The sequence below is a fragment of the Typopeltis vanoorti genome, chromosome 6, assembly GCF_054136105.1.
Source record: "Typopeltis vanoorti isolate ZY-2024b chromosome 6, IOZ_Tvanoo_1.0, whole genome shotgun sequence".
In the NCBI taxonomy this organism is placed as follows: domain Eukaryota; kingdom Metazoa; phylum Arthropoda; class Arachnida; order Uropygi; family Thelyphonidae; genus Typopeltis; species Typopeltis vanoorti.
Genome location: NC_143554.1, coordinates 40,563,151 through 40,577,225, shown reverse-complemented (window position 1 = coordinate 40,577,225; position 14,075 = coordinate 40,563,151). Strand labels below are relative to the sequence as shown.

At 36.8% G+C, this 14,075-nt stretch overlaps 1 protein-coding gene across 3 annotated transcripts in view; it reads left to right on the top strand.

Moving 5' to 3' along the window:
• Positions 1-11,637: 11,637 nt before the first annotated feature.
• Positions 11,638-14,075, top strand: part of l(3)80Fg (dnaJ homolog subfamily C member 16 l(3)80Fg) — a 326,699-nt gene continuing 324,261 nt past the window's right edge. For 2 of the 3 annotated variants that reach the window (XM_090394766.1, XM_090394767.1), the window contains exon 1: positions 11,638-12,034. In XM_090394766.1, the coding sequence (XP_090250892.1) occupies positions 11,889-12,034 (146 nt within the window). In that variant the 5' untranslated portion in view covers positions 11,638-11,888. The remainder of the gene's footprint in view (positions 12,035-14,075) is intronic. The other variant, XM_090394769.1, reaches the window with a different exon arrangement.

Genomic DNA, 14,075 nt, shown 5'->3' with positions numbered 1-14,075 from the left:
AGCCGGCGTCACCTACCCCTTACGGAAATAAAAGGCATTACGAGATTTTTTTTTTTTTTCGTTTCTAACAGAAATGGCTCCCATGATTCCTTCACCTTCCTTCTATGTAGAATCATAAACACATGCTGCTGGTCAATATCATACGCAGTTCAGCTTCAGAATTATACAATACTCCTCCTATTTCATTCCATCTTCACTTATTACTCAGGGGAAGCTGTTGTTTTTTTTTTTTTCCCTCCCCAAAACGGGTTTTTCATCTGTAAACTCAAGAAAATTGACCGTGTATATATATATATATATATATATATATATATACATACACACACACACACACACACATATATATAGTGTTTGGATTAGGTATCACGAGTTGCCGTCACTTGTAGATCGCCTCTTTTCACCGGATGCCGTGTATATTCAGTGGTATTGTTCAGCCAGTTATCTATATCTATATATATATATAGATAGATAGCTGGCTATCTATATATAGATACCTCATATATATGAATTTTTATCTCATAACGAACGATGGTATCCTTTTGGTCTGGATTCAATACCTTCTAGCGCTTGAAGAAATTTCCAGCTGATACGTTTAGTCAGTCACAGGCCGAGGTAAATGATTTTCTTTCACTGAATCTGAGGATTTTATATCCTGCAAGAGAGACGAAATGTGAGAAAGAGACAATTTTCAGTCATGTAGCGTTACTTGCTGCAGTCAAAATATTATATACTACAGCATATTTTCTTCAGCCATTAATGAAACTTTAAATCAACAGTTGCTTTTCTTCCTAACTTAGGCACACTCACTTCTGTTATTGCAGCTTCTACTGCCTCGTATGGATGAGCACGAGCTTGCATAATACAAAATATATGAAAATCTTTATTATTTAATCACGCCATTTATAAATTTGTCAGTAACAAAGTAACCTAGAATTTTCTGAACTTAATCTGGATCAGAACATCCAATTCTATTCCATAATATGCTACATATATTTTAGCTTGTAGAATTTAATTATTGAAAATTACAGAAGCAGAGAATTTATTTTTGGTTTTATTTTTGTACTTTTGTATTTATAACCCTGTAGCATACAGTATATTGGCAGTCAATAATTAATATCATTGAAGAAATTTAATAACATTAAGAGCCTTCTGGTCAGGGAAAGTGGCTTGTGCACCAGAAATCAAGTTCAATTCAAGTCGGCGACTAGATCGTTTTAGAAGCCTTTGTTCAACTGGTTCACGAGTTAGTCGATCTCTATCATCACTGGCAAGCGTACTTTTGTAATGAAATCTCTGTTTTTTTTGTTTTGTTGTTTTTTTTTTTAAACGCAAGAAAATCGACTGTAGAATCCACATTACTTCAGACAATAAATATCGTATTAGGATTAGATACCACGAGATTGCAGCACTTGTCAACTTCCTCTGGATGCCGGATGCCCTTTATAATTATTCATAGTCAGGATGACAGTGTAGACCTGGTTTATTTATATATTTATTTATGCTTATGGCTATATGAAAACTGGTAAGTGATAAGTACAATCACAATTTCCAGAAACAAATGATGAAAATATTAACATATAAAAGTTCATTACATAAAATGCACAACCTGCTTTCTAAGTCTTTCATTCTTTTAAAAAAATATAAAGCAAAAGTAACTTGTCATAGTTAAGCCAGGGACCATTATCGTCCTGCTGCACCAAGTATGACAATGCTGCATGTTCTCACAACACTTCACAATATAAAAGTAGCTGTATCCCAGGTTTAAGTAGAGAGCAGTTGTGTGTTGTGTGAGAATACTTGATCCATTAGAGGAGGCCCATTTCACACTGTATCATCATCTTCTAACATGAGGAGCAAACTTGACTTTGTTGGTTTGCTTACTTGGGAAATGTATTAAAACCAGGTTTAAAATAGCTTGGTATCTTTAATGTATATTATACCCAAGGTAAAAAACTTTCTACAACTATCTCTCATCCAGAATTTTATTTAATAAGGTCAAAGCACCTTCTGGTAACTTGTTTTGGTAAAATATTTATAAGCTCTGTATTACTTTAACCTTGATATTTCTAAGCCTGGCTCCCACTGATGGGACCTCAATAAAGGTCGAAACCGGTCTGGGTAGTGCCCCCCATGTCTTTAATGCATAGCCTCATACATCTCCTCAAGGAGATGTGCTTTGCATTAAGGGTAAATACCAAGAATAGTGATCAGAGCTTATTCCACCTTTACCACGAGTTTCCTAAGACTTGCACTGTGTGCGGAGTCACCCAGACTTGCGTTACTTGCAGGCACAAACTTGACTTTGTCGGTTTGCTTAATTGAGAAATGGATTAAAATCAGGTCTAAAATAGCTTGATATCTTTAACGTATATTATACCCAAGGTAAAAAACTTCCTACATATACAGGGTGTTCGGGATAAATTTGACATATTTATAATTAATTATATTTTTCCGTAAGTTACATGTATTAACACACACTTCTCTTCATTTAAAAGTTTGGACCCTTCTTCATTCATATACAAGATGTCAGAAAGGATGGATAGCTGGAACCCACCTGAATCATGGAAGAGAATAACTTGTATCATGATGATTCGTGCCCGCCATCAAAATAAGGATATTACGACTGCTGCCCAATGCTCCCTGAATACAGTAAAAACAATCAGGCATGAACTAGAGACTTGCAATGGTGACTACGAGGATGTAGCAAGAAGAAAGATCCCTAGCAGACGATCTGATTGCGTTCGTACAGCAGAATTCCTCGCAAATCTGCAGGAACAGGTGTTGAAGAACCCTGGCATTGGAATTCGGGCTTTGTTCGTGGAGTTGCTAACTGTAGTCAAGCCCTGGATAACAAGGGTAGCCAATGGCAGCAGGATTCGGCCCCTTGCCACACCTCTGGGAAAAGTCAAAAATGGTTGTCTGAAAATTTCTACGACTTCACCAGTCCAAATGTTTGGCCTCCAAACTCCCCAGACCTTAACCCCATGGATTATTTTGTATGGGGCGCAGTTGAAAAAGACACCAATCGCACTTCCAGTAATACAAAAGCCCAGTTAATGGATAAAATTAAAACAGTTTTTGCGGCCCTTCCCAGGGAGACTGTAGCATCAGCTTGTTCGAGGTTCCGAAGCAGAATTGAAGCTGTGATCGATGCTAATGGTGGTTATTTTGAGTAAATCTTGTTGATAGTATTGTAATTAACTCTGCCTGTAATGTTTTTTTGTCAATTCATTAAATTTAATAGATACAAAGAAGATTTTCTTTTTCCTTACGAAACTGTCAAATTTATCCCGAACACCCTGTATATGTGTTTGTTTATATTTAAAGTTTCCAAGCACACACAAACAGATAAATTTACACATGGCTTGCGACCAGTGTTGAAACAAAATCACGAATCCACCTCCAGCCAGCCAGTGGTGGATCTAGAGCTTTTGCTGTCTAGGGCGGTCCATAAGTTTACCTCCCCCTCTCAGTACTCACCAAAAATACTACAAAAAGTCAAAACGATGTATTGGGAAATAAATTAAAACACTATTTATTTTTGAAATATTTTTGAAAACTTTAATTTCAACATTCTAAAATGTTATTTTTCTTGCTTTTCTCTTAGCAAAATCGTCGATGACATTCTATCAGTGGTGTAGCTGAGGAGGGGGCGGTCCTCACCGGGCGGCAGTTTGAACTTTTTGCATTAAATTCTAAAATTCTGTCCCGAGAAATCAGTTCCAAATCCAAATATGTTAATACTACTGCAAATTTTCCTCACAATTGCTGTAAATTTTGTTAGTTGTGAGAGGACTTTTCTAAATATAATTTGATTAAGAATTACCTACATTACTATGAAATAGACTTCGCTCATGTAATCGACGATTTTGCTAACAGAATGGCAAGAAAAATAACATTTTAGAATGTTGAAATTGAAGTTTTACTTTAAAAATGAACACAGTGTTTTAATTTAATTCCTTATACGTCATTTGACTTTTTGTAGTAATTTTGGTGTGCATTGAGTGGGGTGACAAACTCAGGGACCGCCCCGGAGGAAAAAGCTCTAGCTACGCCACTGCATTCTATCTATATGTTCACTGGACATCCACAGATGCCGCGTGGTCACTCCAATGCTCACTGATGTAGGTAATTCTTAATTAATTTTATTTAGAAAAACTTCTCTCACAACTGTCAACAGTTACAGCTTTTTTTTAAGATCAAAGAGGTTCAAAGTGCCACCTGGGATGGGCCGCCGCCCACTAGCTACGCCTCTGCCGCCAGCTATTATTTTTCTCAGATAATCTCTGCAGAAGCTTCGAGGAAGAAAGCAGAAATGCCACCTAAACAAACAAACAAGTATATCAGAAAGAATGTATTTAGTAACTTGTATACTGAGTTTTTGTAGAGAAGCAAATATCTGTATTAAAAACAGAAATCTCTAAAAAAATATTGAAAAACACAAAGGACAAAATGTAAAAAAATTTCGACTATTATATAATAATAATGGAATGCTTTTATATTAATAAAAGCATTCCATTATTATTATTACTATTTACCTGTGAGTTGTATTACTACATTATATAGTGAGCTGTATACACATTCATGCCAGTTCATATGTTTATACCGCGGATAAATATTTAATTAATTTAAAAAATGGTATTATTTTATTTTTGGATTATTATATTATTTTATACTCTGCAAAAAACATCATCATCATACCACTATGGAGTCAAGTGACTTAAAAACTTTATCATATTCTGCATTAGATATATTCACTGTCTCCGTATTCATGCTCTCAGGGCAATGCATTCCAATCACCTACCTCTCTCGATGGAAAAAATGATCTACTCTTCACTCCTTGCTCACATCCTCATAAAGCTTCTACGAATGGTATATTGTTTTCCCTTGTTTCTTCCCCATTCTATGTAAAACATCATCTACATTAATCTGAAAACATCCCTGCAATATCTTATTTGTCTCAATCATGTCCCGCTCTCCTCTTATCCACTATGCTCTGCAATTTATATTTCCTTAATTTGTCTTCATTCTCAACATTTCAGAAATCACTTTACTCAAATGTCTCTGAACGTTTTCGAATTAAACCAGGTGACCAAATCTGTGCACAGTGGTCCATATGTGACCTAATCAAAGCCTTATTTATTGGAACCATAAGATCGTGATTTCTACGCGCTAGTGTCTTCCAGATCAGGACCATGATCCGTTGTCCTGTCTTTACGATTCTTGCAATATTTTTCCTAAATTTTAGCCCTTTATCAACAATATCTCTTATCTCTACCACTGTAATGATGTAAACAATTTTAATACAGGATGTCATCACATAATGGTGAGATCAAAAATTATAATCAAATAGGAATAAATCAAATAAGCAGAAGTTCATTGGAATAAACCTAGAAATATTAAACTTAAAAAAAAAGCAGATATTATTTTTTTAAACAAGTGAAATCAGGGGCCAAAGAGGGGAGAATAATTTGCAAGAACTGCCAAAATTTTCAAAGGAAACTCTTATTAAGGGTATACTACCATAAGAAATTCAGTAGAATGCTCAGAATTGCGAAAAAAATCTATCGCAGACGAATGAAACATGAAATGGGATCATCTGATACTAGAAAATAGAAAAAAACATTGCAAGTAATAAAAATATGAAAGGTATGAGAAAGGATTCAGTAATAAGATAAAAATTGTTGCACAAACGGAACGAATGAACAAAAATCAGAGATTGAAATGACATGCTAAATAGAATTAAGGAATATTACGAATAAATTACAGTCAGAAAAAAAAGAAATTTAGTGACCATCTACTTATTATTATTATTATGGGCGACTGCAGGGAGTCCTTAGACTCATCGAGGGAGGCCCTAAACATCATGTCCACACAACTATACGACATTCTCACAGTATATATCATACCTTACCTTGAACTCACTCACTGTCATACCACCCACAACAGACTGGCAGCTTATTCCACTCATTTACCACTCTAAAAGTAAAGAACCAACTCTAACACCATTGCTAACCACGCTCTTGCCCAGCTTCCATAGATGTACCCTAGTTCTCCCACCACCAGTTCAGTTCTGATCTCAAAAAATATCCTCTGAATTAATCCTATAGAAACCCTTTAGCAATTTGAATATCTCAATCATATCTCCCCTTTTCTGCCTATCAACTAATTTCTGCAACCCACAAATCTTCAACCTGTTCTCATATGGTTCATTCCATAGACCTGCTATCATCGTCACTCGTCTCTGGATCCTCTCCACCTCCTCCCCATCAAGAAGAAACCTAGGTCACCAAATCTGAGCACAGTAGTCGAAATGAGGTCTTATCAAGGCTCGGTACAGAAATACAATAACCTGCTTGTCTCTGCCAGTCAAAGTATTTTTCAACAACCAAGTGAGTTGATGAGCTGATTTAGCCACTTTTGCAATGTTCCCCCTAAACATCATCTCCCTATCCACCAACACTCCCGAGTCCCTGGCATCGTCAATCTCCTGGAGTACAGTTCCACCAATGTGGTATACTGCTGATAATCTTTTCACCCCAAAATGCATAACCTTACATTTTGTCATATCAAATTGACATCCATTCTCCTTAGCCCAGAACTCCAATCTATCCAAGTCGTCCTGCAAGATTTTGAGATCTTCTGCATTCACTATTGCCTACCCCATTTTGCATCATCAGCGAACAAATGAACTGTTCCTCTTACATCCTTCCCTATATCGTTAGTGAACAAATTAAACAGCAGTGGTCCAAGAACAGAACCCTGCGACACACCACTAGTAACAGGCCGTCTTTTGGACTCTACTCCTGAATAAACTACTCTCTGATATCTCTCTATCAACCACCCACCTATCCATCTCACCAATCTGTATCCATTCCCATATGTTGTAGTTTACGGATTAGAATTCCATCTGCTGTCTTGTCAAATGCCTTAGCCAGGTCCACCAGTATCACTGTAAATCCACTACCCTTATCCAATTCAGCTGTCACTGTTTTATAAAACTTGAGCAGGTTACTGAGGCATGATCTACCCTTCACAAAGCCATGCTGCCCCCGTACAGTATATCATTTTCATCAATCCATTCCTGTATTTTTCCCTTGACTACTTTCTCCAAGAACTTGACAGCAACTCCTGATATGCTGATTGGTCGGTAATTTGCAACAGTAGTCTTGGATCCTCCTTTATGCAGTGGAAATATTTTCCCCCTCTTTCCACACTTTCTGGACTAAACCAGACTCAGATTAAGGCCAAGGGCACTAATAATTCTTTACCCGCTTCACCTAATACCCATGCCAGTATACCATCCAATCCCACAAATGTATTCACATTAAGGTTCTGTAATAGACTATTCACCTCCACTTCATTCATCACGATTCCCGTATAAATTAATGGTTCCTTCATTTTTTCAATGTCACCACTTGGATGATATACTCTTGCAAAGTAATCCCACTATATCGATTGATTCAGTGACCTCCTTACCATTGTCATTCCTTAAAATCTCCCGTTTATAGTTTTTTTTTTTTTTTGCTTGCAGCATATTGAAAGAACTGTTTGGAATTCTCTTTAACTTGCATAGCTAGTTTCCTTTCATAATCCGCTTTTGCTTTTTTTTACCACACTCGTTACCCTTCTGGCCTGCGCTTTATACCGTTCATGTGCCTGCAGGTCTCCTTTCTCTTTAAATTCCCTCCACAGTTGTTTATTTTTTTGCTGCTCAAGCTTAATGGTGTTATTCATCCATTTAACCCCTGCTTGTTTTACTGTTCTCACCCTAGGTATGCAATCAGCCATAACCTCCTGTAAATGCTCCTTGACCACTTCCTATGCACTATCGACATCCAGCCCTTGCAGTTTTACATGCCATGGCACTGCACCAAGCAATCTCCTAAGCTTGTCATACTTGCCAGCACGGTAATTCCACAATTACTCCGTCTTAATCAAAAATTCCACACCTTTAGCCACCTCCCAGGTCAACCACCTCCCACCTATTGATGAGACCTTATGATCACTCTCACCAATAGGTGGTAACATGGTCATATTCATTACAGTCAAATTCTCAGAAGCTATTACCAGGTCAAGCACTCTTAAACCCCTAGTATTTTCAATTACATGCTGTCTCAGATAGTTATCCCTTAATAATGGAATAAACTCCAGTTCCTTCCTCACATGCCTCGTCTCCTCCTTCCAACCAATGCTACCATAGTTGAAATCTCCCATAATAATTACCCTCCTTCCACTCATTGCTTTTATTTGCTTATGCATTTTATCGCCACCATCTATTCCATCACCTGGTCTATAGCAGCACCCAACTGTATATTTTGTTCTGCCATCTCAATCTCACACCAAATAGCCTCAAATTAGCTCTTTTCACTATTGTGCAATACAACTTCAATTCTCGTTGGCTGCAGTCAATCAGCTATCATCAACTTAATTTATGGCCGCAACGCGCCACTGCACGCAATTTGGATTCCTTTATACATACTCGCCCTTTCTTTTTTCATTCCTAGTATTGCTATACTGTTCTGATGATGTCCTAAGATACCTACGGCGAAATTTTATACATAATAAAAAACATACTACTGTGGTTCACGTGTGTTAAATTTAGTCATGAATTCTCCACAGGTGTTTCTATATAATTATATAATGCATTAATAATAATTAAAATGTAAAAACTAAAATGTAAAAATGAAATTAAAACTTAGAGGTGCATTCGATTATTACCGAGTATACAAAACATTTACCAAAATAATGAGACATATTAATGCAATAACTTGAGCATATGCAACCAGAGAAGCAGCAAGGTTTACACGCAGTACCTTTGATCATCACACTCTTAGGAAAATTATATTAAAGGAAATCAAATATAGTAATTGTCACTGTTTACCCTTTGTTGGAATTTGAATGGACAGGAGAACCTTAGCCCTCCTGGAATCACTGTTAAACAAGTAATGCTAATTCTGTTATTAATGTGCATGAGAAAAGTAAAAAGTAAAGTCAAAAGTTTCCAATTGTAATAAAATAGGGAGATAGGCTATCTCCAAAACTCTTTAGATTTGCTTTGGGAGATTTTTTTTTCCATTAATTTAACCAGAAGAAAATAAGTAAAATTTATGGAATGGTTCTTACACGTCTGTGTTTTTCTGATGATCCAAACTTTTGGCAGAAGATTGAGGAGCCTAGACATAAAATTAAGGGATTAATCTCACATCCAGTGAAATTGGATTGAAGATAAATTTAAACAAAACGAAAATCGTAAAATTCCATTTAACACAAGCTACACAGGGAGCCTGTGTTAGCTCAATGGAAGTGGTGTTTCCACTCCTCAGCACTAAATCGTCCGAAGGTAGACTTACATTTATCGCCGACTAGAATAACCTTCAGACAAAAGTATTGTGTGAGGGTTAGGGACTAAAATATGGCGGCACTTGTTTGGGCGTGTCTTCACTTAGTGATTAAATTAGTGATAGCCTTGCGCTAACTATGTCGGATTGGCTACCAGTGGAGATTGGACTGCCCACTCAGTCTCAAAAAGTTAGATATAGCTAAAACAGCTTCGCCCACACCTTCGCCTTTTAAATAAAATTTAAAAATAGAAAAATAGAAATAATGACTAAAATAAAGACGATAGAGCTAGTTTGACGGCTTTTTGAAAAGGTGTTATTTATCCTCAAAGTTGATATTTCCATTAGCTTGAAGGCGCTAAGCTTTCGATTAGTGTACCTTAACTGTAATTACATATCATATGAAAACCTGGAAATTAATTAGATATCCTTTAAAAGGTAAAATTATCCAGGGAAGAACAGAAAGGGATGCACTGGGTGTGATAATTAAAGACAGGATATCTCCCTATCTGATAAAATCTAGAAGGTGTACATAGGACTTCATTGGTTACATTATGCTTAAAATGGAGATAGGCTGAATATATTGCAAGATTATTATTATTATTACTTAACACCTCCAGGGAGTCCAAAGACTCATCGAGGGGAGGGATACCTACTTTACAATTCTCCATCTCCACCACTCCATCAACTGCAACTTCCTTCATCATCTACATCAACGCCGTCTACCGCCGACCACCCCCATTAGTATTTTCACAGAGAATCACAAACATCCATACCCAGGGATGGATTCGAACCCGCAGCCTTTTGGCTGGAGAGTGGATAATCTGTTAACTCGGCCAACCAGGCCTGCATATAACTATTCAATGGTCTGATTTATTAACAGAATGTAGACCTATGCATGACAGCAAGCAAAGATGAAATTCCAAGAAAGTATAGTTAGTTTCAATTATAAAGATTATTGGAATGCAATGAATGAGGAAAACTGTAAATAGAATTAAGCCTAGAAAATTGTGGAGACCTTAGTCCAGCACTGGAGTGATTCAGGTTGAAGAAGATGATGATGAATTAGTGGATTAATCTTATTTCTGAAAGATGGTGCCTGTTCTCCCCAGTGCACATGTCATGTCATCGCCTATATCTACCACACGATGTTTTGCTGAGAGAAATGTCACGAAAGAAGAGAAAACGGCCTCCTACTCCTTATGGGGGAATAAAAGGCTGTAGCAGATTTTAGGATGCGCCATAATTATATATATTCACTTTTTACCTGTGTAAAAAGTTTGAATGTACCCTCTCTATGGGATATTATACATATAGTAAAAAAGAATGGTAGCTTTGCCAGTTTGCTGACATTACTGCTTGTAACAGCGATGTTTGGCAGTGGTATTTCTGAGGCCTTGTTATCAATACCAAAGATTTTCAATCACGTTTAAAACGCCTTATATTGATAATTTTATATCTCTAATAAAAGGCGGCCATGCGGAGTATATTCTATTTTCAGTATTTCATTTAGTTTGAGTTTAAAGACAAAAAGCCGGATCAGTTAAGAAAGTTTGAGCGCGGTTAGTTGCTGGAAGGGGTTATCGTTCGATGTTGTTGGCACACACACTCTCCCTCGATGAGTCTTTGGACTCCCTGGAAGTGTTAAATAATAGCTCAGTGGATGTAGCGTTTACACACCACGGCGCTTGGCCGCACGAAGGAAGACTTAGTTTCGAGTCTAGTCGGCGACTAGAGGAAATTTTTTTAAGCCTTTTTTCGACCGGTTCCCGAGTTAGTCGATCTCTGGCACGGGCAAGCGGGTTTTTCCTCCCGGAAACTCGGGTTTTTCGTCCCGTAAACTCAAGAAAATCGACCGTAGAACCACATTATTTCAGACATTAAATATATCGTGTTAGGGTTAGGGACCACGAGATGGCGGCACATTTGAGCCGTCTATCTTCACTGTGTACCGCTTAATTAGTGATAGCCTTGTGCCATCTATCTCTGATTGTTACCATTGGAGATTGAACTGCCCACTCAGTCTCCAAAAGTTAGATAGGGCTAAATGGCCTCGCTTACTCCCCGTATACAGGAATAAAATGGCGTTAGATGATTTTTTTTTATAATAATGATCTGTATTAATAAATCTTCAGATCTCAACCATGAAATAAATTAACTGTATATAATATTTTATTTGACGTTTGTTTTAAAAGTGAGAGTATGGTTACTTTCTGTATTGCTGCCATCTAGTACGTAAAGTGTGTATTATTTTGATTTACTGTGTAGTGTTATCTTGTATGTAAAGTATGTGTTTTTAAATTATATGATAAGAAAAACACAGTTAAAAATTTGCTAAATAGATAAATAGATGTGTACAGTGATATTGGTAGATAAAGATCATTATTATTATATTTTGTATATTGCTATTTTTATTGGTGATACACTATGTGGCTATAGTACCGCTCACCAGAATAAATTCAGTTGTGAAGTACAATAATATCATAGAGTTTGCTTAATTGACGCGTATGATATGATATCTGCATATACAGTATATCTTATAAAATCATGAAGTTGATATATTTAGCGTATCTCGCGTTCCCATTTGTTTTAGTTACCGCCATTCTCAAAGATCCATATAAAACTTTAGGTGTTTCAAAGGGAGCAGCGATTCTAGAGATTAAACGCGCCTATAAGAAATTGGCAAGAGAATGGTAAGTTATCAGTTTCGGAATGTGAATATGTTGATTGAGTAAAAAATCTTGGAGTTCGTTATGTTTCATATTTAGGTTTACCAAAAAAAAAAAAAAAAGGCCTTTTTTGTTTTTATTTTTATTTATTTCTAACTGTGGGTAGAAGGACGCATACTTTGCTTTTTATGTGTGTGTTGCAATATTATCATCTCCGGTTCACACACTTCCATCGGTGATGTTATTAATTTTTAATTTTTTGTTGATTGAACCACATCAGTGCTCTCTTTACGTGAGCAAGTTCAGTTCAATTTACTGACCTCTAGCACAGTAAGGAGTACTTTGTTACTATTTAGTGCTTTCATCAAATGCATAACACAACAAAACTGAACAAAAACCTAAAGCATGAAGTATTTTTTTAGTTATCTAGGGTTAATTGTGGTGTTACGTAGTATTCCTTTATATGTCAGAACCATGTGAAAGGTTACATAACTTATAGCACATTAGTGCCTTTTGTGTAAAGATGGTACACAAATTTATTTTTTGATATGTTTCTTTGAATAGATGGAATGAAAAAGAAGGAAGAGAAGTTGTTTTGGCATGTTTGATGATGAACCATAAATGCATGTTGATGAGCAAAAGAGTTTGGAATAGAGTGAACAAATGATAATCGCCAGTTCAGCAGAACTCTCCATAGAAATACCTATTCTAAAGACAAGCAGAAACAGAGTTATTGGAGTGAATCTCTCATAGATTCATCAGAGGGAATCATCGGTTCATTGTATTGCCTTCTTCTGATAGCATCGCACATTCTTAGGAAAACTTTATGTGCAAGAAATAATTATTACAAGGTTGGGCTAATATGGGATTTATATTTTCAGCCCAAGAAGAAAAATATGATCATGTTTTGGCAACTTAGATATTATCAAGAATAAAGTTAGGAGAAATGAGATCTTACATGTGAGAAATAAGAGACGGTATGTTTTCGTAGCACTGAAATTGAGGAGGTAATCTTTGCCTCACTGAAGCACAAGTGGAAGTCAGAGTTTAAGGAATTGGTTATATAAAATCTTGAAGCTTCTGATGATTGTGTCTGGTTTGTCAGTGCAGATAAGGAATTGTTATTATTATTATTAACACCAGACTTTTGTGGAGCCTAAGAACTCATCATGGGGGGGGGAAAACACTGTTACTCACTAAGCCCATCAAATTGTGCTTTAAACTCATGTTATGTATCTGCATTCACCATAGTGTCAGGCAAAGCATTCTGCTGACCAGTCACTCTCCATGCAAAGAACTTTCTCCTTATGCCCCTCCTCACACCCTATAAGGAGGGTGTGAGGAGGGGCATAAGGAGAACCCACTTCCAGGTGGGTTCCCTAGTTCTACCCCCTTTCCCCATTCTACAAAAAATGTCTTCCACATTAACTTGGTAATAACCCTTTACCTACTTAAATGTCTCAGTCATATCCCCTTCTCTTCCTCTTATTCACAAGGCTTTGCAAACTTCATTCCCCTAGTCTGTACTCATATCCCACATCCCAAAGACTAGTTATGACCTTGGTCTTCTCTGGATCCTTTCCAACATATCCTCATTTTCATAAAAACCAGAGGACCAAATCTGCACACAATAATCCATACAAGGCCTGATCAAGTCCGTGCACTGGAACCAGAACGTCTTTATTTCTAAAAGTTAAGATCACATTGCACAAGATCTTAAAAGTTAAGATCTTGTGCAATGTGACCTTTTAATTTCAGATCATTGTCTACCACCACTCCAAGGTAGCTTATCTCCTCAATTTCCTCTAAAATTTCCCCACCAAGTGGGGAAATTTTGCATCCTTACTTTGTATCCCATTGTTGCCTACCAAATTTCAGAACCTCACACTTGGAAACATTGAATTGACAGTTCCATACTGTTGTCCACTTATATAATCTACTCAAGTCCTCCTGTAAGTCCATTAATCATGGAGTCCTCTCTCATTTTGTTCTCTATGCTTGACTAGTGAGTCACCTGACTCACTAGTCTATCATCCAATCCCGTCTGCTTTAGTTTAGTGACCAA